This window comes from Paramisgurnus dabryanus, chromosome 1 (genome assembly GCF_030506205.2).
Source record: "Paramisgurnus dabryanus chromosome 1, PD_genome_1.1, whole genome shotgun sequence".
In the NCBI taxonomy this organism is placed as follows: Eukaryota; Metazoa; Chordata; class Actinopteri; order Cypriniformes; family Cobitidae; genus Paramisgurnus; species Paramisgurnus dabryanus.
Window position 1 is genome coordinate 17194095 of NC_133337.1, and position 26806 is coordinate 17220900.

Here is a 26806-nt window from a genome sequence, read left to right on the forward strand (position 1 = left end):
TATCATCCTTCACATATAAATGTGCTGTTTAGCGGTGAAAGTCTCACACTTCTGAAGCCTCAACACTAAACGACAACCCTCACTTATTTTTCTGTTTACAAAAGTCAAATAAATGTATTGCTTTATTGTAGAATGTTGAATTACAGTTTAATGGCTGCAGATTATTAAACAAATCAGAAAATTTTAGATTTGACAAAACGGCAGCTGAAGTTAACACTAGACATAATCTGTGTCAATTCACTGATTGCCTTGAACTTAAATACAAACACTGTTTTCATATTATACATTACCAGACATTACACTGTGTGCGCGCGTGCGCATGTGTGACAGAGAATGCAGATTGTCATTGCAACTGCAGAGGGCGAGAGTGAGCAGAGTCTGTGTGTGAGGCAGGATAATAAATATTACTGATCTGACATCAGTCATGTGAACAAAGGATTATATTCCAACACATTATATATTAACAATAACTGCTTTTTTAGGTTCAGTAAAATCCCAGAGATTTAAATGTGACACTGTGCACTTCTCTCATGCTCTCAAACAAAAAACAAAAACAAGGACAGACACACACACACAAAGACACAATCACACACAAACACAAAAAGGCACAGTCTGCACAAAGTTCTGTCAGGGCGTTTTTTGTAACGTGAGAAAATGGCATATACAAAAATAACCTCTAGAATTCAATTTACAAAAGCATTATTACAATCTTGAGTCTGCGGCATGTCGTGATGTGGCTGATAACATACCAGCCTTGAAAAAAATACACCTGAATATTAGAAATAAAAGAACAGGAGAAAAAAATGACAAACTAACAAAAACAACCCTGAAAACATTTCTTCTAACATGATGGGCAGATAATGTACAGATTGAGGTACAGGTTTCATGCATCATCATATTCAGTGATAGTACATTTTCATTGTTATTATGAACATTTACTGCACAGCCCTGTACACATATGCAAGATTGTGGATATAGTCATCTGGCCCCGTGTATATATACACACACACGTCTTATTGTCGTCTGGTCAAAATGAAGATCTAAAACTACTGGAAAAGATGCAGCGTCACTAACTAGTATCTGTTTATTACCTCTTAGTCTAATCACTGAGCAATAAGGCAGATTTCTGGTCCCAGCAGATGGTTTCTAGCACCAGCACATTGAGTTCACAGCAGCCAGCAGCAGTGGGCGCACAAGTGCATTATGGGAGATTATCACTGTATCTTTACTGATTGTGTTAGTCAGAGATAAGGCCACACAGCCTTTAATCGACCATCTGCAGCGACGAAAAAGATGAAGAGGTGCAACGTCTAAGTGTATGACATGATGGCAGTCATGTCCACTCTGTCGGAGGGTCTCGTGGGCCTTTGGGTTGCGCGCAACGGCTGCCAAATCCTGTCGTTTACACAAATGGTAAAACTCTGATTAGATTACTTTAAATGTGTAGCTATCATCTTCTTCCTGCCCCAACTCCATCACTCACCCATCTGGGAGATGGCTTGAGTTTGTGTTTTCTTGTCTGTCAGGACATCTAGGGGTGTGGCCACTGACATCGCATCTTGAGCCTTTGGACCCTTCTTCTCCACATCTAGAAATAAAGAAACAACTTGGGATTATACATGCACCAGAAACACATCTGTGGTACTAATCGCTTATTTGGGTTTTCTTTTGTTGTTGTGTTTTAGGCATAATAAAGCACATTCATCCATTTGAACATTTACACTTAAGCATCTTAATAAATAATGACAGGTACTGGTTTCAAATCTTCCCACCGGGAACGTGGTTGAATGTGTGCAGCGTGACGTACCACTCTTTCGAGGACTAACAGGGGTTTTCTTCTGTGTGCTTCCCGACACCTGTGAGAGGAAGAGACCGACGTTTTAAGATCTGGTCTTGGATATGTAAAGCAGTAAGGCTCTTACGATTGCTGCTTTCTCACCTGTGAAGACGCTTCTTCTAAAACATCCTTAGTTGGTGACACCTTCACATCTGTGGGGTCTGAATCAAACACCAGTGAAAGTTAAAGTCTAGTGGAATGACAGACTGAATCAACACTGCACATGTGAAGCTCTGATTTATGAACTATCATGATTAAACCCCATCATCCTATAAACAACCTCTAAAAATTTTGCAAAACATCAACACTAAACTTGGAGGCATTAACACAGAGACGCAACTGTGTATCTGAGAGCATCCACCACAGTGGCACAAATTAACTGTGTTTTTCATTGGAATCAAAAGAGCATTTTTATCTGTTACGTAAATCAATTACCTCTTTACTAAAACCTAATTCAACATCAACTCATTTTTCTGCAATAATATTAAATCCAGGACTAATTGAGAATCATTACAGGAGCATCGCTCAATACAAGCATTTCAAACTTAAGAGACATTTCAATTCCAAGCCTATTTGATTTCTTTTTTATATATATTTACCAACAAAATCAAAAAAGGAAACAAAAAAGAAATCTGATTTTCAAATAATATAAGGAAGTGTATTTTTACAACTATTGAAAGTATTTTAATGAGAATTAAACTTAGGGATGTACAAGGCTATTTGACTAAACGGTACAGCTGCTTCTAGTGGACACCTAAAACAGTAGTCGACTACACAAAAAAATATACAAATACTCTATTGTTCAAATTGAGTAAAGAGCGTTTTTTACAACTTATCAAGTTGTCCAATCGTGTTAAACACCCAAAACGCTCACTTTGCGCAGCGCCCTTCGCGTGAAACACGTCATTCAAGCCTCATTTGTGCAAATCACATCGCAGGATGTCTATCATGTCTTTGCATTGACTTAACATATAAATCACTTGCGCTTAATGCTTTATTCGCATCTGGTATAAACGCACCATTATATTCTGTCTGAATAAAACATGTTGAAGCTTTATGTTTCGTCTGTTTTCCCATATTGCTCTCATTTTATTTAATAAAACTTTTTTTAATGCCTGGATTTTGCAATTGCGCCCTCATTATCCACATTGCGGAATTCACACAAGCTTAGGGGTGTAACCATTAATTGCGCAAATGCGCGTTTTCTCAATGAATGAATTTGAAAGAATTACGGTGAAATCCCGACACATCCCAAATCTAGGGGGCGCTCTCGTGCAGAAACTCCCTTTGTGCCACAGAAGAAGTAGCTTTACAAACACTATTCCAGGAAATGTCTGCAGGAATATTTCTATCGCTGTTCTTCAGATTGTTTCAGGTATTTTCATGATAATAAAGAATATTTTGAGTGATTTTGTTTAACGAGTGTTGCTTTTTTAAATTCACATTATAAACGATTTCCTACTGACCAAATGCCGTAGTATACACACAAGCTGTGCATGAAACACAGAATCGCAGCCTTGCGATTCAGAATCTATTTCAGACAGGCATTTTTAATGGGACACACGATTAATCGTAACAGCCCTATAAGCAATGTTATGCTAATGTTTACACAAGCGCACTGCATATTTATTATAATCTTTATTTAACTGCACTAATGATGGGATGGATGTTTATTAATAAATTAAATTAATGGATCGTATTTATACATAACTAAACACGCAAGTTTTTGGACTGTCTTTAGGGAGATTTTAATTTTTTGTTTAAACGGCTGCTTAATTAGTCGCAACGCACATTCCTACATTAAACACTTCCTCCTGAAATTTTTTTTTCCATAATGCAAAAAATCTCATTCCCTTTGCTGTTATCCAAACCATTCTCAAATGCACAAATATCCTCAGTGTGATACAAACTTTTATAACACAAAACATTTATATATCATAGCAGGATTTGCTATATAAAAACGCAATAATAACAATAATAAAAGTAAAACAAAATAAGACGGTAGTAAGAATAAGTTTGATGTATTGCAGTAGATAAAATCAAGGGCTCTTTAATCGTCATGAAATTCATGACACATTGCAAATAGGTTTTATTATATGACAATATATACGTATTTTATATATATCTCACGTCTCAATATTCTTCTGTTTGTTTGTTTGTGTGTGTGTTTGTTTACACTATTAACCATAAATAACCAAGGAAAATTTAGCCAAGCACTGTTTGAATGACATGAAGCAAACGTAATATAAAAATCTTTTAAATTCCTTCTGAATACAAAAAAAAGATGAAGGGTGTGCTGTATTTCCCTCTATAGCGCAAGAGTTTATTGTCAAATGGGTGCTTAGAGCCTCTGCTGCCCTCACGTGGCTGATAGTGGTACAGACGCACCTGTGGACATTAGGAAGGACTCAGGGGTTCTCTCGGGAAGAGGGGGAGGTGAATCTTCACTCTCGTCACAGTCTGAGGCAGATAAGAGTGCCATTACCAACCAGAGCTCAAACACACACAAACACACAGAAAGCGCTTCACCACAACAAGCTAAGCAGCCCCGAAACACATGTACAAGTACCAAGCAATGATCAAGGCATGCTGAGTGCTTTGCACAAGAAATATTAGGCAGAGCTGAAGCTGGAATTGATCAGATGAATTAAAGCTCCCCACAGATTTTCAGAGTATTACATGTATTGACCACAAACATGTAAGCAGCTATTTCACATCAGGTAGATGTGAGCTGTTGTTCACATACACACACACACAGTCACTTTATTAAACATAACACAACCATGTCCTGACAAGACCGTTCATACTCATCAAACTTTGTGCTTCTTTCCAACTCTTTAAGGGAGACACATCAAAATACTTGGCAACAGTATATAAATAAAAACAAATCCTACTGCTCTTCTGCACATAAAAACTGAATGTGTGGATAAAACAGAAAACATTCAGGATAGCCTCCAACAGGTTAGGTAATAATATAAGCTTTTGTCGAAGCCACAAATCAGTGGGAAAACAACGGGCATTCCCTACTGGACTATGATGGGCTCCTGGTCACTAAAACTGAAATTTCTGAAAACAACGGGCAGTCACTACTGGACTCAAATGGACTCCAGGTCACTAAAACGGATACTACTGGACTCAGATGAGCTACTGGTCACGTAAACTGAAACTACTGAAAACAACGGGGCAGTCACTACAGGACTCACATGGGATCCTGGTCATCAAAACTGAAAGTACTGAAAACAACGGGCAGTCACTACTGCACTCAAAAGGACTCCAGGTCACTAAAACTGATACTTCTGGACTCAGATGGGCTACTGGTCACGTAAACTGAAACTACTAAAAACAACGGACAGTCACTACTGGACTCAGATGTGATCCTGGTCACTAAAACTGAAACAACTGAAAACAACGGGCAGTCACTACTGGACTCAGATGGGATCCTGGTCACCAAAACTAAAACTACTGAAAACAACGGGCATACCCTACTGGACTATAATGGGCTCCATGTCACTTAAACTGAAACTACTGAAAACAACGGGCAGTCACTACAGGACTCACATGAGATCCTGGTCATCAAAACTCAAACTACTGAAAACAACGGGCAGTAACTACTGCACTCAAATGGACTCCAGGTCACTAAAACTGATACTTATGGACTCAGATGGGCTACTGGTCACGTAAACTGAAACTACTAAAAACAACGCACAGTCACTACTGGACTCAGATGTGATCCTGGTCACTAAAACTGAAACAACTGAAAACAACGGGCAGTCGCCACTGGATTCAAATGGGCTCCAGGTTACTAAAACTAAAACTACTGAAAACAACGGGCATACCCTACTGAACTATGATGGGCTCCAGGTAACTTAAACTGAAACTACTGGACTCAGATGGGCTACTGGTCACCAAAACTGAAACTACTGAAAACAAGGGGCATACCCTACTGGACTATGATGGGCTACTGGTCACGTAAACTGAAACTACTAAAAACAACAGACAGTCACTACTGGACTCAGATGTGATCCTGGTCACTAAAACTGAAACAACTGAAAACAACGGGCAGTCGCCACTGGATTCAAATGGGCTCCAGGTTACTAAAACTGAAACAACTGAAAACAACGAGCAGTCACTACTGGACTCAGATGGGATACTGGTCACCAAAACTGAAACTACTGAAAACAACGGGGCAGTCACTACTGGACTCAGATGGGATCCTGGTCACCAAAACTAAAACTACTGAAAACAACGGGCATACCCTACTGAACTATGATGGGCTCCAGGTAACTTAAACTGAAACTACTGGACTCAGATGGGCTACTGGTCACCAAAACTGAAACTTCTGAAAACAAGGGGCATACCCTACTGGACTATGATGGGCTCCAGGTCACTAAAACTGAAACTACTGAAAACAACGGGCAGTCACTACTGCACTCATATGGACTCCAGGTCACTAAAACTGATACTACTGGACTCAGATGGGCTACTGGTCACGTAAACTGAAACTACTAAAAACAACGGGCAGTCACTACTGGACTCAGATGGGATCCTGGTCACTAAAACTGAAACTACTGAAAACAATGTGCAGTTACTACTGGACTCAGATGGGATCCAGGGGGCGTATTACAGAAACATTCTATCTTAGGTCTTAACTTAAGATATGATGTGTTAAGTTAAGATTTTTCACAAATTCATATTACAGAAGCAAATCTTAAATTGATTTAGGATTCTCATCTTATTTCACCAAATCTTATCTCATCTCTAGTTAGGAAATCCCAAATCGCTTAATCATGTTCGGCTATCAACTGTCATGTCTGTTACCAAGCAACCAGCAATGCGTGAGCTGCTGCTACAGTAAACAAAAGAATTGTCCTTTTAATTTCAATGGGCCAGAAAAATACATTTTATTAAATTCATAGTAATCATAGTCTGTGTCTTTCTGTATTAGTGTTTTAGCACATCATCTATCAGTTACCATTTAATTTAAACATTTAGCAAATGTGACTTACAAAAATTAAAAAAAATTATTCTTCCTAAGTGCTAGGATACTATTGTACATTTCAACATTTGATAGAGACATGACAAGAATAGATGCTGAGTCAAGTGTGTACTGTATTCTCCCGCAGCTCTATCATAATGTGATTGTTTCAGCTGGCTCTCATTAAAGTTTTAAGTTAGGACACCTGTGAGGTTACCCTAAAGTTAAGACTTAAGTTTTTAGGATGTTTTGTCAAGTTAGGATGCTTCTGTAATACCACTTTCCTATCTGCAGTTAAGATAAGATAATGCATTTAGGAACATCATTCTGTAATAGCTTTTGTCTTAAATGAGGTCCTAACTGAAATTACCATGGTTACCAAACAGTTAAGATAAGATTTTAAAGTTAGGACTTTTCTGTAATACGCCCCCTGGTCACTAAAACTGAAACTACTGAAAACAATGTGCTGTTACTACTGGACTCAGATGGGCTCCTGGTCACTAAAACTGAAACTACTGAAAACAATGTGCTGTTACTACTGGACTCAGATGGGCTCCAGGTCACTTACAGGAAACTACTGAAAATGGCAGTCAATCATTAAAGGAGGCTAAATGTAATAAAGAATTAAGAAAAAGCACAGATATAAACTTAAGACATACTTGTGCTTGTCCCTGTTGGCAGACTGTTCCCAGCGATGGACATCGGAGTGACCCTGCGGGGGGCATGCTCTCCCTGCTGTGCCACAGAAACGGTACTAGTTGTCATGGAAATACTGGAGTTGGTGCTGGCACCACCTCTCCCTCCATCCTCTGCCTCAGAGAAGTCTGAATGCAGGGGGTTGGTGAAGCTGAGGGCGGTTCTATGTGGTGCGCTCAGAATCACAGATGGTGGGGTGGGGCTTGGAGTCCACTCAGCGGGTGATGTCGGCCTGTCGGGACTAGGCACGGACCAGGTGGCCTGACCCTTTTCCACTTTAAGTGGTAGGTGATTCGGTCGTGGAGCATCGTCAGAGTCTTCGGACATGGAACTGCTGCTGGTGTTGGAGCGTTTAAAGGCATGCGCGCGTTGCAGGGCTCCGTTCCCCTCAAAGCTGCGTGGCCCCTCCTGCAGGGGAACCTTCTTGATCTCGATGCTCAGCTTTCGTTCCAGACGTTTGTCGAGCCCCTCGCCCGGGGAGGGAGTGGGAGGTTGCATTGTCAGGGCGGGAGGTGCTGGGTGATTTTCTCCAGGTTTGTTGTAGTTCTCATTGAGGTCAGGATTCTGATCAGATGCCACCACGTGCATAATAGGTTTTGGGTGGTATCTGTCATTGTCTTGACGCACGTTTGTGACTGTAGGAAATGCAGAAGGAGGGGACGGGGTGAGGATTGGAGGAACAGGGTGTGGCTCTGGGGGCTGCAAAATCTCCTCCTTCACGTCACCCTCTACCTGATTACTGAGAAAAGCGAGAAAATATTATCAGAAGATCTAGAGACAATGAAAAGCAGCAATCACCACTAGAGGGCACTATACATAAATTTTCAAGGACACATTCATGTCATATATTGCAGTGAATTTTTTTGCATATGTACATCAACATCAGCCCAAAAATGTAAATGATCTAAGATTAAATCATTTTAAATAGTTTATATATGTACCTGATCTTGGGGGCTTCAAACATGGTAAAATACCTTGTTTATTAGACCTTGTATTAATACATTTATATTTAGCAGACGCTTTTTTTGGCGGAAGATATGGCTTTTTAAATCGACTTAAAGAAGACTACAGAGTCAGCAGTAGAAACAAGCAGTAGTTTCTTGTCGAAACCGGCAGTTCATTCAACAGAGGAGGAACAGAACCAGAGAAGGTATGCGATATGCGCAAAGTGATTTTTTCCCTTTTTGGGATGGCACCACATCTAGAGAGTACATATGTCTGTATAAGCGAATGCAGGTAAAGGGGTGCTGGCCCAGTGGTGGTTTTAAAGGCAAGGAGCAGTGCTTTGAATTTGATGCGAGCTGCTTATACATATTTGTTAACGCCTTAAAAATCTCTTTTAGATTTTCATGACCCTGATACATCCACAAAGCATGAGAGACTTTGTAAAGAAAATTCCAAGCATGTGTGCTTGTGTGAGTACATACTTGTAAGAGATTTTTAATGTATTCACAAAAATTTGATCTTCTGTGTGTGCTTGTGCATATATACATGATTACATTTTTGGGGTCACAGACTAGTAAATAAAAGTAGGGTATAAATGGTCAGAATGCATGATCAAAATCCAAACTGTGAATGCGCGAACACACAAAGAAACCTTATACTGAGGCCATGTTTGTTCATCAAGTGTGATGCAGGCAGTTTGAGAGCTCATGGGTAGATTCTGTTGGGGTGTATAGAGTGGGCGGGGTTTTACCTCCGGATACGGGGCGGTTTGGGAGGGGGCGCGTCCCATCTTTCCTCATCTGAGTTCTGGCTGGGTTTTTCCGGGCTGCCCTCTTCCTGTAATGTGGGAGAGTGTGAGGGTTACACTAACAACACACAACAAGTTAAATGTAAATATAACCTAAAGAAGTTGAAGTTCTGATAATTTTCTAAATAAATATTTATAAGGACATAAACATATTTATCAAACGCTAAACATAACTCAAGTTAAGGTAAGGAACCTATTTCTTGAATGTTAAATCACTGGATTGTATACAGTATTTTTGGATGTGGTATGCATACATCAGATACACATCAGAGACATACATGTTTTCATTGTCACGTGACGTGACCTATTTGTTTGTTTCCCCTATAATGTAAGAACAACTGTGAACATAATTGATGTAGGTGTTGTTAATTATGGAATAATTGACGACGGTTGTTGAATTATAAGAAAATAATGCACACCCAAGGCTTTGCGTGGTGCCGTTAGACTGCAGGTGTGCATTATTTTCGAATTAGTCAAAGGGCCGGAGTCAATTATTCCTTACTCAACACCTACATCAATTATGTTCACAGTTGTTCATACATTGGGCCCTGTTACAATTTACGCCCCATGTCCTGTAACGCCCATCTTTCATTCCACAGAATGGGAATGACCCATCTTATTTTATTAGATAGTTTTATTTTATTCAAAATATTAAATAATGTGGACATAAAATTGTGTGTATGTTTGTGTGCATATGTGTGTTGTATTACCATCCCGTCTGTGCCCTCAGAGTTTGTTGGACTCTCTAATAGCATCAGTTGTTTCTCAAAGAGTTGAACGATCGCTCGATGAACCAGCTCATATTGCTCCTACCAGATAGACCAAGAATGAGTTTAGAAAAGCCAAGTTTGCAAAATGTGTATTATGTACTTGAGAAAGCATGTTTTTGTGCAGTTGGGAATGTTAAGTGTGTGACGTGTCATTTTAAGTGTAGTGAAGTTTACTTTGGTCTGTACTGCAGAATGGCGCTGAGTCCTCATCTCTTGAATTAGCTGAAAAACGTTAAAATCCTCTGGAATTTTCTACAAAAAAACAGCAACAACACACCACACAATGTTACCCCTAAATACACAAATGCAGAGTGTGTGTGTGCTTGTATGTGTGTTATTTACCCCAGCTTTCATTAAGTTCCATGTGTAGTCGATTGCACAGATGGCTCCCGTCCGCCCACAGCCAGCACTGTTGACACATTTACAACACAGTTACTGTTTGCTACCTAAACCATTCATGTCACAATAAAACTAACATTCACATATCACATCAAAGCTGTGATACCTGCAGTGGACACAGATGGGAACGTTGTCATGTTCCTGATATTCTCTCATTAGAGCGATCATATCTAATATGGAATCGAATGATGACGGGACGTCGTGGTCAGGCCAGTTCACGTAATGAAACTGCGTCACTCGCCGGGTTTCCTGAAAAACGAATGAGAAATAAAGGTTTAAATGACAATCCTCATGGAAACACACACATACGCACACACACACTCACATTATTAAACTCCACCGCGAGCGTCCGGATGAAATAATCGGTCCTTGGTTGTTCCGAGTCCTGAAAAAGATTTCTAAGATTTTCAGTCATTGTGATCTCATCATAACATTTAACGTTCAACTGGATGAGAATGAATGAAGATTTAGAGCGAGTCGAAATCAATCGTTTTGTGTGCCTGAATGAGAGTGTTGCATGTTGGGAAGCGTAGTGGGGACTCACACAGGATATCCTGAAGGGTCCAAACGTCATGGGTTCTTCTCCAAACGGAGGAAAATAACGTTCACACTTTTTCTGCAAAAAGAAACAGCTCTGGAATTGTTTCTGTCTGTGAAGTCAAGCTTGTTTTTGTAAAAGTGTCTCACAGTCTTACCCTTCCCATTTCAAACTCTCGACACGCCATCATTATGACCTGTGGACGGAGAGAGAAAGAACGTCCCACATGATTCAAACGTTGTCAAACACGATGTTGAAAAATATCAACACGAAACAGATAAGCTGAAGTAAACTACATATATTTAAATCTACAAGATTGCGTAAAACAAATCATATTCTATTATTACTTTAAAAAACATTGACAGATCATTTGAAATTTAAACCAATTATCATTTGAATCTTGACGCTGTATACAGACATATATGACTTCATCCTTTCTCTTTTTCTATTCCTGCACACGCATTACAACAATTAACACTTATGCTATAATTAAACATGTTACGTTCATGAGGTAAGCCAGTCTTTTTCTATGAATGGCAATTTAAAATGTTTTAAAATACTGTATAATATCAAAGGATGAAATTCAAATTTAATTAATTTTTATTTTAATATTTGCCTGTACAATCAGAAAAAGGAAAACAACTATGTTAGATAAAAGATTATTTTTATTACAACCAAGTCAGTCTTTTGTGTAACTGTGCATATCAACACTCACCGCAACCTTATATTCCCAGATCATCCTCCAGAAATCCAGCACAGTGTTGGGCAGCGGACCCTGTGTGGCAATGTAGGCCTCAGGTCCGTCCACTCCCTGAACACACACACACATATACACACACACACACAGATACACACAAACACAAAAAATATTAAGAGTTGGATTTGAACAGAACCAATTACACCAAAAACATTTGAATAAAACCACACACACACTTAAAGGTGCAGGAAGTCTTCAGTACCTTGATGAAGTTAGCATTGATGTAGTCTGTGTCTTCATTAGATGTTTTTAACGTCAACTTCACACGACTGTGATCAACTGATGTGCAAGAGAAACAGATCTTGTGACTTAATCTTATTATGATAAAACCTCCACACTTCATTTCCTTTATTAATGACCACATTTCTTTCAGTGTGAACAAACCCATAAGAAGACACACAGACACAAACAAACTTGATTATTTTCAGATATATGACCATAGATTAGAAACCTTCATCAGATAATCATCATCTCATTCAGCATCCGTAAACCATAACAGATTAATGTTTGTTTGTTTGTTTATTCTTAACGCTTTTTCCCACGCTGACACAGAGAGAACATGCTGCAAACACCACAGATGTAAACGAAGGCATGGGTGCCCCTTTCACTCCCTAAATTGTATCTTCTGGATTATTGCGTTTCCTTCCCTGATTCGACAAACCAATGCCATCAACAACTGTGTGAAAGACAACGTCATGGAGACTGAACTGAAAACATCAAGCGCATAAGTACACCTATTGTCGATATGTCGATATAGTCATCATGGCGACAGGCCTAACAAACAGAAAATTGGTCAAACATATCGCCCAAGAAAATCGGCATCATATATCGCCATCGGCTGATCTGATTTCTATATACCGGAAACGGCAGAGAAAAAAACATATCGGTCGACTTCTAAAATGAATTATTAGTGATAGCGCTACCGCTGGCCTCTTCTGTGCCAGCTTTAAAGGGATTGCACGTCATCTCAATTCTGTAAAGCGAAACTTAGTGCCACCAACTATTTCCACATATTATAATTAGTAATCACCCGATACTGATTTGTTTTTTAGCTGATACCAAATATTTGGATGCTTATGTGCCCGATAACCGATATGCTAAACCGATTATTTTTTCCTGTTATACTACTGTTTTTGACACAATTACTACAACACTACTGAACTAAACAAACCCTTACAACAACAATAACAACGACTCCCTCTTTGCATACAAAGTATTAAATAGAGGGGTCTGAAAGAGTGAAGAATAATTTGATAATATTGAATGTACTGAATAATATCACTGGAATTATACATTGTCAGGAAAGTAACAAACAAAACAGTTATACATCATTATACATCGGCAACGGTGTTCTGGCGTTGTATTGCACATGCGCAAATTTAACTGCTACTTTAGGAAATTCATACTACGGGAGAACAGCTGATTTGCCCGATTCGCTACAATGTGAGAAATTAGGTAAATAAAAGTTATGTTTTATGGCATATGTCATTGTAATTGCATCAGTTTATGATTGTACCATTAGTCCGTCATATAATAATGTGTGTTAAAATGTTTCAAATTTAAGCTAATTTTAAAGATTGTTTTTTTCCGTTTGTATAAAGATACGTCTGTTGTTTGCAACAACGCCTCAGGCAACATTTGTCTTCCTTATCAAGGTTAAAAGGCAAGTATTGCTTACACGGTAAATCTGGGTTTTCCAGACTTATTTACATCATACAATAGTAAAAACTCCTCTCTTGACAAAAGATTGTCATTTAATGCCAAAAACAATTCTTTTCTTGCTTTTTTGTATCTTAATAAATTAATTAATGCCGCATTGCACTGTCCTGTTTACGGTTGCTTAGTGATGTTTACATTCTTGGCTACGGCGGTGTGATAGCATACTTCCGGTCGCCGTAGCCATTCGATTAGCAGCTGTTGCTTAAAGTCCCTATTATATAAACGTGAGACAGACAGTTATAGTTGAACACCGTCGTTAGAACTCTATAACCGCCAAAACCGTGTTATAAAAATATTTTATAAAACAATTATCATAAAGTATGTTTAAATACAAATTAAAAACAATTGTTAACAGTCTGTGTTATTAATGGTCTACGTCGCTCTCAAAGCCCGCAAGGTTCACACACAGTGAAAAATACATCACAGAGCAAACACTGACAAGGTGCTGACAGACAGGACAGACCAGGTTACTTTTCGGTTACTTTTGATAATATTAAACAAAGTCTCACCTTTCAAATCATCTCTTCCTACACATGCGTTTATCTCATCTCAATTAGATTACTGTAATTCTCTTTATATTGGTCTTCCACATTCCTCTTTAAATCGTCAACAGTTCAAAATACAGCTGCAAGGCTCCTCTCCAGTAAGAAAAAGTTTGATCATATATCGCCAGTACCTCCCTACATTAGCTTCCAGTTAATTTCAGAATACAGTTTAAAGTTCTTTTAACTGTTTTTAAAGCTCTAAGAGGTAAAGCTCCCAACTATATTTCTGAAATCATTCACCCTTATTCAGCACCCAGATCTCTGAGGTTCAACAACCAAGCTCTTCTCTATATTCCTTGCTCATGGCTTAAATCTAAAGGGGAAAGAGCTTTTGCTACGGTTGCGCCCGCTCTCTGGAACCAGCTTCCTCTCAGTATAAAAAATGCGACATCTGTTGGGGTTTTTAAAAGACAACTAAAAACTCATCTGCATCGTCAGGCCTTTCCTGCCGAGTGTTAATCTTTCTCTTTTCTTTTTTTTTTACATTTTATTCTACTTATTTTATTGTGCTCTTTTTTACTGATTATGTATTGACTCCCTTGTTATGTATCTGTATAGCACTTTGGTCAGCTAGAGCTGAATTTAAATGTGCTTTATAAATAAACTTACTTACTTACTTCTAGTAAATTTATAGCATCAAATAAACATGAATGAAATGTTGTTTTAACCGCGGAAATGTGTCAGTATACTCCGCTTTTCATGTTCAAATCCTCCCATGCTAATCTACTAACTCTCCTATGTCGTACAGTGAGATAGGTTCAAAGACGGCCGTTATCCCGGCCTTGCGTCCAAAGATAGCCTACGATAGTTTTCAAAAATTCTGCATCATCACCGCACAGTGTGTTTGCTGCTACGACCTGCGTACTGGTATTTGTTTACCACGAGCTCATGAGGGTGACGTTGCGCTTACGTGTGACGCAGCCGCCGACGCTTCCGTGTCATCATCGTACAGTCTACATGCTTGTCGTACCAGAGTTTAAACGATCCATGTCGCACAGTGTGATAAGGTAATGATCTTATAGGAGGGCAAAAATCCTGCCGTGTATTCCGGGCTTTAAAAAAGTCTTGTGACATGGCACCCTTAGCAAGCGTTGTGCATTGCTGTGAGTGCAGGTGTCATGCAGCTTACTTGATTTCTCACAAAATACGCAGACAGATGACTTGATTATTTGTCCTGTGTTTATATGAAACTCTGAATTACTTACTTGTGTTTTATCTGAACTAGATGAACATTTATCTCACAACCTCAAATGTGCCAAGATTAATGTTAATGTTACTAATTTGATGTTTATGTGAACAAAAGTAAACTTACATGTAAAATCAATTTAAAATTTTGTTTGCATCAGTACTACAGTTACATCAGTACTAAACATTTCCAGAAATTGTTTACAAAACCATGATAATATTGATAACCGTGGTGATTTTGGTCACTATAACCGTGCTGTAAAATGTTCATATCGTTTCATCTCTAAAGCACACTAGTGTTAACCTAGCCTTATAGTTACTGCTATCTAATTCTGATGAAAACCTGTTGTGGTCAGTTATATATCTTTTGTACACTGCACTGCTCAGTAAACAGGTAAGCAAGTTCACACATAGCGGTACTCACATGGCAGAATGTCTTTATATCGGTTTTTCTTCACGTTTTCCTCCTGCTCTCCAACATTCGTAGGGTAGATTTTCTCTGTTCTGTATTTGGTTGATAATCGACGCAATCGCTGTAAATGACCATACAAAGAAGAACAGGGTCAATGCAGAACAAACATGTGTTGTTCATAATACATTTATAGACAGATAATAAACGTAGATGCTGCTGCTTGTACTACTGGAGTCTCACGTGACTGCACATGCCAGATTGTCTGTACATTTCACAGAGCCCTGGACAGAATGCAGATCGCTCTTTCCCTCATCAAAGTCCCAGGACAATTTCCCCTCAGGTTAAGTAAGACTATCCAACGAAAATGATGTTTTGAGAGACTGGACTCGCTGTTTGACTGGACTCATCATGTGTGTGTGAATACACAGTTAGGTTTATGCTTTTTCAAGCACACGTGAGCAACACGCGGATTCAAACATCACGTCTGCCTGTTTCCTCCATTTGGTTTATCCAATGCAGGAAGCTCTGTCTGTGTGTGGGAAGTACTGTATGTATGTGTGTGTGTGTGTGTGTGTGTGTGTGTGTGTGTGTGTGTGTGTGTGTGTGTGTGTGTGTGTGTGTGTGTGTGTGTGTGTGTAATACTTCCTTTCCTGTCAGTGTTGGGGTGGAACAATGGTCGACATGACACAGTTCTGCTGCATTCACTTCTCATTGGTCCATTCTTTAAGGTTTAAAGCCCCCATCAGACCCACATCAAAACGCTGGAGCCGACGCCCATGTAGCTGACTGACCACACATGCACACCCAGCTGTCTAAATGAGAATATTTCATCAATTTCTATTGGTTTTTAATCAACCTAACTGTACTGACTTCAGGCTACAGAGACAACAACATTCATATGAGTTTGTTTAACAAAGCTGAAAGTACCCACAGTGTTTGTTTGTTTCTATCCATATTATTCCCGATAGCTGCAGAATATTGAAAGGAATGTATTTGAGTTGATCATCAAATGACAGAAGATCAGGCGTGTTACTGCAGGTCAATCCATAGACCGACCACATTCCTCAAGATTCAGTCAAGCAGAACTGACAGGCAGCTTCATTACAAAACTATTTTACAATTTCAATACATAAACTCCTCCTCTCGGTCTCACTGGCTGAGCTTTATGAGGACACTGAACTGTCCCATGTGTCTTACATTTAAATATGATGACAATTTAGGCTTGTCGCAATAATTAATATAGGTGACCATGACCTCGGTAGCTTTATTTTTTGAGAGAATCTATATATTGCCATACTGTTTACTTGTGTTTTTGTTTCCATAAAAATGAATGTCATCAGCATTTTAGCCGATCGCGAATGCCTCTGTCATTTCTGTCTAACCTCTGTCTCGGTAGAGTGGCACCAAAGACTGTAAAAAAGATGGACGAGGCGATGCCACTCTCTCCTATTATAATGAAATAAAGTAAAAATGTACGACGTTAGACACTTTACGCAAAAACGTCACTTTGGACTTCCGCCCTAAGCCCAATTCAACCACGCCCCTTGAACGTCTCATTTTACCGGTTTGCTAAAATAGGTTAAGTTAAATACAACTCATTTGGCGGTGTGAAATTACACAAATCGAAAATTAATAGTTAGTTTAATCTTCAATCTTTCCTCGAAGCTCTAACAGTCCGCTCAGAGAAGCTGTCAATCACATACATCAATCATTTCGACACCCTGTTTCTATAGCATCAAATTACTAGCTAAAATGAAAAATTGAGCATGATACAAATTACCATAAAGGTGCTCTAAGCGAATCTGTGTGACGGCCCTTCTTGATGACGTTCGAAGTGTTGTCAAACAAAATGGAGTGTAGCTAACTCCTCCCCTCCGCTCCCTTCCGTGTTTTCTAAATGAGTCATGAACACGCCCACTCCCAAATCCTTCTTGTCGTTTATTGGATGGAACCCTTTGTTATGTTTTGTGGTGGTAGGTTTGACCACTTTGTTTTTGCCCAGTTTGCGAAGCCTGGGCTGTCTACAAAGATCGCGTTTTTTACAGTGTGCTCAGAGGACAGGCAGCTAGCAGATAGTGAGATGTTTACTGTATGAAACAAAAAATGTTTTATGGCCTAAAACGCGTGAATTCGCTTAGAGCACCTTTAAAGGTCACGTTCTTCCTGATCCCATTTTTCAAACTTTAGTAAGTGTCTAATGTTGCTATAATAGCATAAATAATACCTGTAAAATGATAAAGCTCAAAGTTCAATGCCAAGTGATATATTTTCTTTAACAGAAGTCCCCTTTTAAAGCCTACAGCAATGGCCGTTTTGGACTACAGCCCTCTACTTCCCGGTTGAATGACGTCAATAAACCAGTTTTTGACTAAACTCCGCCCACAGGAATACATCAGTCGCAAGCTTTGGTTCAAATGGCTCTGCTAAGCTAAGCTGCTGTCGAATCACAACACGCTAAACATACTACACGGAATTTGTTGCGTATTTCTGAAGGAGGGACTTCATAGAACAAGGAAGACATCAGCCCGTTTTTAGGACAGTGAAAACAGCAGTGTACAGATAAGTAAATTGTGCGAAAAATACCGCGTTTTTTTACACGTGAAACATGAAAACGCTATATTGCGCACTGTTAACACAATCAAAGCTTCAAAAACACAGGAAGAACGGGACCTTTAAAAGAACCAAAATCATCTTTTGGAAATTTTATTGGAAGTGTAATTTATTCCTTTCCTTGGGATGGATCGAGTGGGGTTAATGACTTGTACTGCATCCAGCCATCAGGGGGTGATCAAAAAGCCAGCAGCTAAACATTTTTAGGACGTATGAGGCACACCCGAGGGGCAGGCACAGTTCAGGGTCCACATTCAGGCCAAGTGCATACACACACACCCAGAGCAGACAGTGACAGGCGCAGAGAGCAGAACTCGAGCTGAAATTATTTCTAGTGAATACATACAGTTTGAAAGAATAGATCCGACTGGAATTCGTTTCAAAGCTAACCTGCATCTCCGACGTGAAAGAGACGTGAGGAGAGGAAATTAACGTAAACGAGCCACCATGTCAGAAATAGAGGCAATGAAAAGAGCTATACAAATAAAAAGTCATCTAAAACATAACCATAACATCTAGTGTGTAGATCTGAGGTGTAGCTATTATAAATATGATTGCGTGTAAGGGCGCATACTCACAGATGCGATCGGAGTAACACTTGTCTAAATCAATAAACCCTGTGAAGCTGGGATTTACACTGAACAATGACTTTTACCCGTTTAAAATTTAAATGTATATTTCTTCATATTTATTTATGTTTTAAATATTTAGAATATCATTTTTTCTCAATTTCATATGAATATTTCATATTTTTCATCTCAATATTCTTAAAAAATATAAGTTGTGTTCTTAGAAAGGATTTTAACAGCCACTGGTGTCACTGAAGTCGACCTAGGCGGGCGTGGTTTCAGCAACCAGTCACCTCAGCTTCACCCACGTCCCGCCTCTTTACCCATTTTCGGATATCTGCAAGTGATGCGCGGTGACGCGGGGCCAAGATGGTGACTGAAGACACCGACTACTTTAAGATTCAAATCTTCACGATCTTCAGAAACCTATGGGTGACGTCACAGACACTATGTTCATCTTTTTTTACAGTCTATGATCGTGACAGGCCAACCAATAAAAACATAGATGAGTGTTGGTGACAGGGCCCCCTTAAATACAAACACAAACTTCCAGATAATGCCATGTCACACAGGAAGAACCATTATCAGAAAACAACTCATACAGACAGGAAGTGTAGTGTGTTCACTTAACAAAAAAGATCTAATCAATAATTGTAAATAAAACAAACCACTAATGATCTTAACAGAACATACAAACACAAACACATGTGCACACATGCACGGGCATGCACAATCTACTCATATAAAAGATGAGTTTCAGTTAAGCCACAAATTAACCCTAACATTTTCAAAGTCAAGCCCAACTTAACCTGATCTTATTTATAATAATAACATATACCCTGATCTATTAATGTGGGAAAAATTTGAATGGGTTTTAATCCGCTGTGGGATGATTGAGGAAACAGACACAAACTGCAGCCGAGTCACATAGGAAAATGCAGTGACCTCTGACCTCTTACTAAAGACGCACACAAACACACACATATACACACACACACACACACACGTTAGTGAAGTTATCATTATGAGGACTTATATACCCCACCTTATCACCCTCACCAAACACATTCTTCAATCTCCATTTTTATTTATTTTTTATTAAGATTTGTTTTGTATGTTAATTATGGTGACAGCTTGGATGTCCTCGTAACGCAGGGGTAGCGACCTGAAACCTAAATAAACACGACAGTAAAGCATTGAGTTCTCAAAATGTAGCTCACACCAGTACACACAGGGTATCAATCCACCACAGTGACCTAAATAAAATTAAAATTAGCCCAAAAAAACGAGCTGAATAATAACAAAAGTCTATATTAATGAAATAAATCACATGAGATCATCTGTAGCTCGGTTTCTTGCCCATATAAAGGCACAGGGCAGCCCTACAATTGCCAAAAATGTGAAGAAAAATCCCACTCAAATGTATTACTCATATGTAATACAAAATTAGACATTTTATGTATAATTAATTATAATAACATAATTATTAAGACACAAATAATATTTATTATAACTATATATAATAAAAAACTTGCATATTATGCTACTAGGGTGTTACAATAACATTACATTCAAGTATCAGGTTTAAAAAAAAAAAAATGGGAGTGCCGCAGGGATGATGTATATTTTTGTATGCAAAACCCGAAAGTAGATTAGCATTTTAGCACCTTTCGGTTCCATCGTCCCAAAGTCAATGTTTGTTTTTTTAATGGGGTTTTAGTTAAACTCTTTAAATAAGATCTTGGGTTAAGACAAATATATTTTTACGTTCAATTTTACAACATAAAACACACAGTAATACTAATACCCCAACTCATTACTTTTTTAGCTTTAAAAAGTGTCTTTAAAAGAGTGGTTACTACAAGTTGCTACATGGAACTACAGACTTTGTAGGTGACTTTAAACATCATCACACATAAAAATTTTAAAAACAACGCAACATGGGCACAATTCCCAACAAACATTCATCCACAGAGTATGTTCTTATCAGGGAACACGTTTTATAATGTATTTCATAAAGTTTGAAAGAGCTGTTGGAGGCTTGGTGGTGATGACATTGATGTCGAGAGACCGTTGTGTAATTCAGGGGTTCCTAAACTGCTCATTTTGCAACCCACTTAAATAAGTAAAATGAATCCTGGGACCCACTTACATGTTTTTATAATAAAAAAACACATTTTCTCTAATAATTGAATAGTTTTCATTTTCCTTGTCATTTAATTAATATAAAATGAAAGCTTAACTGCAAACTAAATATCAAACTAACCTGATACTGTATATCTAGGGCTGGGAGATTTGGCAAAAAATAAATCTAGATTTTTTTTTCAGAACATTTGCCCGCTTCACAATTCGATTTTTTATTTTTTACTTGTCAACTTAAAACATTACTACAACAAAACTGCATTAACATTCTCTTTCCAATAACATTCCTTATATAAGATGCAAGAACATCTGGTTAAAGAAGCTAAAGTTGTAATTCAAGTGCACCAAAGTAGAGTAATCAACATTGTATAAATATAAAATGTTTATTCATATTTTTTAAATATCTTTGCAGAAATTAGGCGCTGTTTAGAAATATAATAATAACTTAAATGTGAAACTAGACCTAAAACCTATGTTCAGGCATTTTTATAATGTTTTGTTGTATTTGATTGAAGTTTCATAATCTCACATCACATAATAAACGAAAAGAATATAACTATTATTTCTCTTTTAACTATTCATAACATTGTCTATGATTTGTGTAAAATTTAATTAGATTTTTCATGAATAATTTTGTCAATAATTTGGATATGGTATGCCATTTTTGACTTATTTTACCATTCTTTAAAATGAATCTGTTCAAATAAGTCATCATTGTTTCACACATTTCTAGTCATGCTGTTCACCTTGCCAATGAAGACATCGCAAACTTTTTGTATAAGCTATTTATTGTATTGTTTGCTCGGACCGTTGGATTTCATTCAGACGAGCTCTCTCTGTGCAGACACAGCGCATTATCTGCACTGAAATACATGCAGTCTGCGCAGACATGTGTCATATGTAGCTAATTCAGCAGGGTACAACTGCCACGTGAGGTTTAGGTCATGGTTTCAGTCATCTGGGGTCTCATTTATAAAACCGTGCGTAGAATCCTTACTAAAAGTCTATGTATGCACAAAAGCCAAAAAATGGCTTAATACAAATATTAAGATTGATAAAACAAATCAATGTTCCCTTTATAAATCACAGATCACCTGCAAGTGTGCATACATGAATCATCCTCAGATCCCACCCTGCAAGCCCATTATCCCTTCAAGTTTGTTTTTTATATCACAACCTTTGCGTGGGCACTGGCGTATGCACGTTTCCAGCCCTGTTTTGTGCGTACGCACGCTTTATAAATGAGACCCCTGGACTTTTGTAGAATAGAGCTGAGGGACAGAGCACAAATGCGGAAGGGAGAGTGACATTGCACACGAATATGGATAACGGCGCTCTTTATTACTTCTCCCACAGCGTACACAGAACAAAAGCTCAAAATATAATATCGTAAAATTGGTTTCGAAGTTCCGAAATTTTGCCTGGGCGGCTGCAGGTTCATTTTTAATGCAGTATAACCCTGCTGTGTAATCAGAAATGTCTGCACTCCTTCACTTTGACAGTAATGAACTTCCATTCAAAATCTCGATTCCCCGATTTAAATAAAATTGAAATCACGTCAAAACGTAAATTTTAATTATTCTGGGGAAAAAATCTGGAAAATCCGCAGCCCTATATTATATGAAAATTTGACTGATAGTCACCCAACCCACAGTTGAAAAACTCCTGGTGTAACTTATTTCACTTGAAGCCCAAGGTTAGCTTTTTATTGCTAGTAAACATATGTAGACTTAAAAAAAAAAAAAATTATTCATCTGTGTAAAGATTATCTTGTTGGACAAAATGTGTAGGTGTCATAAACATTTGTTGAACACAGAGCGAGTCATAACCAACCACAGTAAAATTATTTTGTGCATTTAAAATCTATAAAGCGTTACTAGCTGCTTGCTTATAGTACAGTGATACCTCTGAGATGAAAGAGGTGCTGCTGTAAAGTATATGTTAAGAGAGAAGCTGCTTCAAACTACAGCACCTCTCACACTCATCATCTGATTTATTTAGAAATCCAACCGCCTGCACTGTTAGAAAAAATTTGTCATAATATGACCCCCAGCTAGCGGTCACTGGAGCAGGTAAACCCCTTAAAAATTGGTTCCTAATGTGAACCATTAGGTGCAGATATTAGTGATGCACCGATGTATCGGCCGCCGATATTTATCGGCCGATTTTTGATGAATTTGAAACCATCGGCATATCGGCAATAGCACGAGAAAAACAATCGGTATCAGCCTATTAATTAACTGCATAAAGAAATCCATTATATGTAAAAAAAAAAACGAGTTAATGTTGTTAATAAAATAAATGCTGAATAGCAAAAACCACCTTTGAAGGTTGTCATGTTGTCTTATTATATTTGTTTAAGCTTAATTTGTGTCTCTCTTATTATGTTGGTCAGTTGAATGTTAATTAGATCAAATCCATGTTCAGTAAAAATAATTTGATGCAGAAATAAACTAGCAAATAGACCAACTGTATAGTATTGTATACAAGTATTTAATATCGGTATCGGCATCGGCCAGAAGTTGTCTGTTTAAATCGGTATCGGCCTAAAAAAATCCTATCGGTGCATCCCTAGCAGATATGCATACATTTGGTACCAATACGTACCCTTGAGATACAAATATGAGCTTTTCGGGTGCTGTACTTTTCGTGACAGCAAGGATACATATTTTTTGACAATTTTTTGTGACAGTGTGGATTGTGCTTTCTCTGACTGCATATTTATATGTTCATACATATTAACATATTATACGAGAGAGAAATTTGTAAACAAGAGTAAAGTACTGTAGCTTGGACAAGAGAGAGTTTTTGTCTTTTTTTGTCCCCAAAAGCTAATAATTGAATTGTAAAAACACAACTGTTACAATACTGATTATTAAATAAATACTAGATAACAATGTTACTGAATTCTGAAGAAAAATTTCATTTAAAACGGCATATATCGTGATTCGCATCATATTCCGGCTTGATATCAGGATATGTATCATATCAGGATGTTGTTGACAATACACAGCACTACATCAGTCTGTTACGAACAAATAAGCACAACTGGCTTCTCAATCTAACTATTCACATGCACGCACACACACGGTTCTCTTAAAAAGTGCATGTGATGACATCATGACACCTGATGTTCTGTCCTTTTGTTTCTTAATGTCAGTAAAATGTAATTCCACATGCTCAGCTGTGACTCCACAACGTAAAAAATAGAAAATCTATAAGTCAGACTCCTCTAGTCTTCCCATAATTCCCTGCATCTGTCATATAATCCATCTACAACCCTTTCGACATTCAACACACACATGAAATAATCCTCACAACACCAATAAAACCAACTAAACACCCAATTAGGACAAAATGCCATAAAACGCACAATAATGCTCTTACACGCCCCCACAGCAGATCACACACACACACACGTATTACATCACTTCCTGTAAGTGGGAATTTCTGAGCTTAACAAAAAAGTGTCTGACTTTGATTTCAATAAGCTTCTCAAAACATAGCCAACTAAACCAACCAGCAGAAAACACAAGCACACTTCAAACTCTTGTGATGCCTTTGAGACAGCAAGGAGAAATTTGCTTTGTTGTGTATATTTGAGCATTGATGCTGTGTGACAAATCAAGAGCTCACAAAGGACATTACAGAGAGAGACACACACACACGGTTAACCCAGACACAAATATAAACTGAAACAAAACTGTTGTGTTGTTTTTATTTTTGTGTAAAGTAGGATTTAGTTTAGTCTTTGCCTTGCCTTGCCTTGATGCTACAGTTCTCATAGTGCAAGTCATGCCAGTGATATTGAGAAAGGAGAAAAATAACTGTTTGCGATCGGTGAAGATGTTAAGCACTCAATTATCTTATGTCAAAGTGCAGCATTGCAAAAATTGTTCAGTAAATAACAAGTTTGGTTAGTAGCAGAAGACCCTAAACTCTGAACTCTCGATGACCCTTGACACCATCAGAAGCTCACAGACATCAGATTTGATGACACCGCTGATGATCAGCATCACTGACTGTGTGTGTGTGTGTGTGTGTGTGTGTGTGTGTGTGTGTGTGTGTGTGTGTGTGTGTGTGTGTGTGTGTGTGTGTGTGTGTGTGTGTGTGTGTGTGTGTTCTTTGCATCTGATAAGACATGAATGTTTCTCATGAAACTATTTAAAGAGACATTAAATACTTAAATCAAACAAAAGAAAAAGAAGACACACAATAAGAGTGAAGACGTTTCTCTATTCTGTTCTGATATCAGCACATAAATAATAATTTGCTGATCTATCAGTCTGCTACGACAACCTGGGCTCAAGTGTGTGTGTGTGTGTGTGTGTGTGTGTGTGTGTGTGTGTGTGTGTGTGTGTGTGTGTGTGTGTGTGTGTGTGTGTGTGTGTAGGCCAAATGGGATTGATCTCAGTGTCTCACTGACTGACTGTATAAAGATGAAGTGAACATGATCAGATCAAGTGTGTGTTACACTACCTCTGTGTCTGGGTGCGTGTGTGTGTGCGTGTTTCATTCATCAATAGCATATTGTTTTATATTACCATGAAGTCCGAGCTGAAGTTATCTTCTCCTTTCTGCTCGCCTCTTCTCATGGCTTCAATGAAACTCTTCAAGATATTCACTTGCTCCATTCTTACAAGACGTTTAATTAATCCACAAAACAAAAACAAAATAAATACATATAAATATCCTTAGGAAAAGAGTCTCGTGCGATTTTTCCAACATTTTACGGCCCCATAATTCCTCCTGTTAAGGGCTTAGTCTCAAAGAGAAAGGCCCAGTGATCCGTACGTCGTGCTGTGAAACCGCTTAATATCTGCACTTATAAATCACTTTCAATTTTAAGACAGAATCGGTTATATTAATGAAATAAACAGCGCGCGCCCCTCCCTGCGGCTGCCACATTCACACTGAACACACAACCGGACCGCCCGAAAGCCGCTTGCGGCGCTCCACCCACTGCGACATCGCTCACTCTAATTGGGCGAGAGCCGGATACCATCAACTGTGATTGGACAAAACTCCGCGTCAATCAAATACATGCTCCGAGTCCTTTTTGCTCAATGCTAGGTCTGACTGTCAATCACTGCATTATATTCGCTTATCTGTGATTGGTCGAACATTGCAACCGCCCATTTCCCTAAACCAGGTAAGACCCGCCTCTTCCGTGCTAACATACGGGTGTTTAATAACGTCACCGTCAGCAAACAACAGCATTGTTTTACAGTTACACGTCTGGTTGTGTCGTAAATTAAACACTCTTGAGAAAACATTTCAGTTGTTCGTTTTCACTTAATGCGAAGATTTCCTTCTGCTATTACTGACAGTCTGAAAACTTCATAACATAACTGGTTCTGTCCAGAATATTTAGTCTGCTGTCACGTCGCTTTAGTGGTTGAATGACAGTTTAATTCAGACAACCCTTATGAAAATAACAATGGTTTTACAACAGTTAAAACGAAAAAACATGGTTACTATAGTAAAACCATGGTTACCACAAAGTAACCATGGTTTTGACAACCATGGTTTTCAAAAACCATATAGTTGTTGTAGTAAAACCATGGTTTTGCTGATAGTAATCAATACGCCAAAAAACCATGGTTACTACACTTTTACCACAAAAAAAAACATGGTTAATTTTCGCAAGGGAAACAGTACCAGATCTAGTAAACGCACCATAAACAACATTTATAAGTTGTCTGTTTTCTGGTATGTCTCAAGACACAGCAGTGATGCATCATATTCTATTCTTTACACCTATGCTTGTTCTCTCATTGCATGTTAGAGATGAAGATCAAATCGACTGTACAGTAGGCTTATTCAACAAGATAATCCTTCAATAATAATAACACATCAACTTTATCTCATTATTTTGCATTGTACTTGTTAAGACATT

General features: G+C 38.3%; 1 protein-coding gene across 2 annotated transcripts; it reads right to left on the reverse strand.

The window, feature by feature from the left end:
- Positions 1-622: 622 nt before the first annotated feature.
- Positions 623-25857, reverse strand: ptpn12 (protein tyrosine phosphatase non-receptor type 12). Of its 2 annotated transcripts, XM_065264153.2 has the most exons (18): positions 25452-25857; positions 15599-15707; positions 11928-12004; positions 11684-11779; positions 11126-11164; positions 10975-11046; positions 10756-10815; positions 10537-10679; positions 10374-10440; positions 10206-10283; positions 9972-10070; positions 9205-9290; positions 7472-8247; positions 4226-4297; positions 1940-1998; positions 1808-1856; positions 1484-1588; positions 623-1395 (listed from the first exon to the last, which is right to left on the reverse strand). In XM_065264153.2, exons 1-18 carry the CDS (start codon positions 25539-25541, stop codon positions 1334-1336), a joined length of 2139 nt encoding a protein of 712 aa, XP_065120225.2. In that variant the 5' UTR covers positions 25542-25857; the 3' UTR covers positions 623-1333. The 2 variants fall into 2 exon arrangements, with proteins under 2 accessions (XP_065120225.2, XP_065120226.2); XM_065264154.2 differs by lacking the exon at positions 4226-4297 and having other exon boundaries at positions 25452-25856.
- Between the last annotated feature and the right edge of the window lie 949 nt (positions 25858-26806).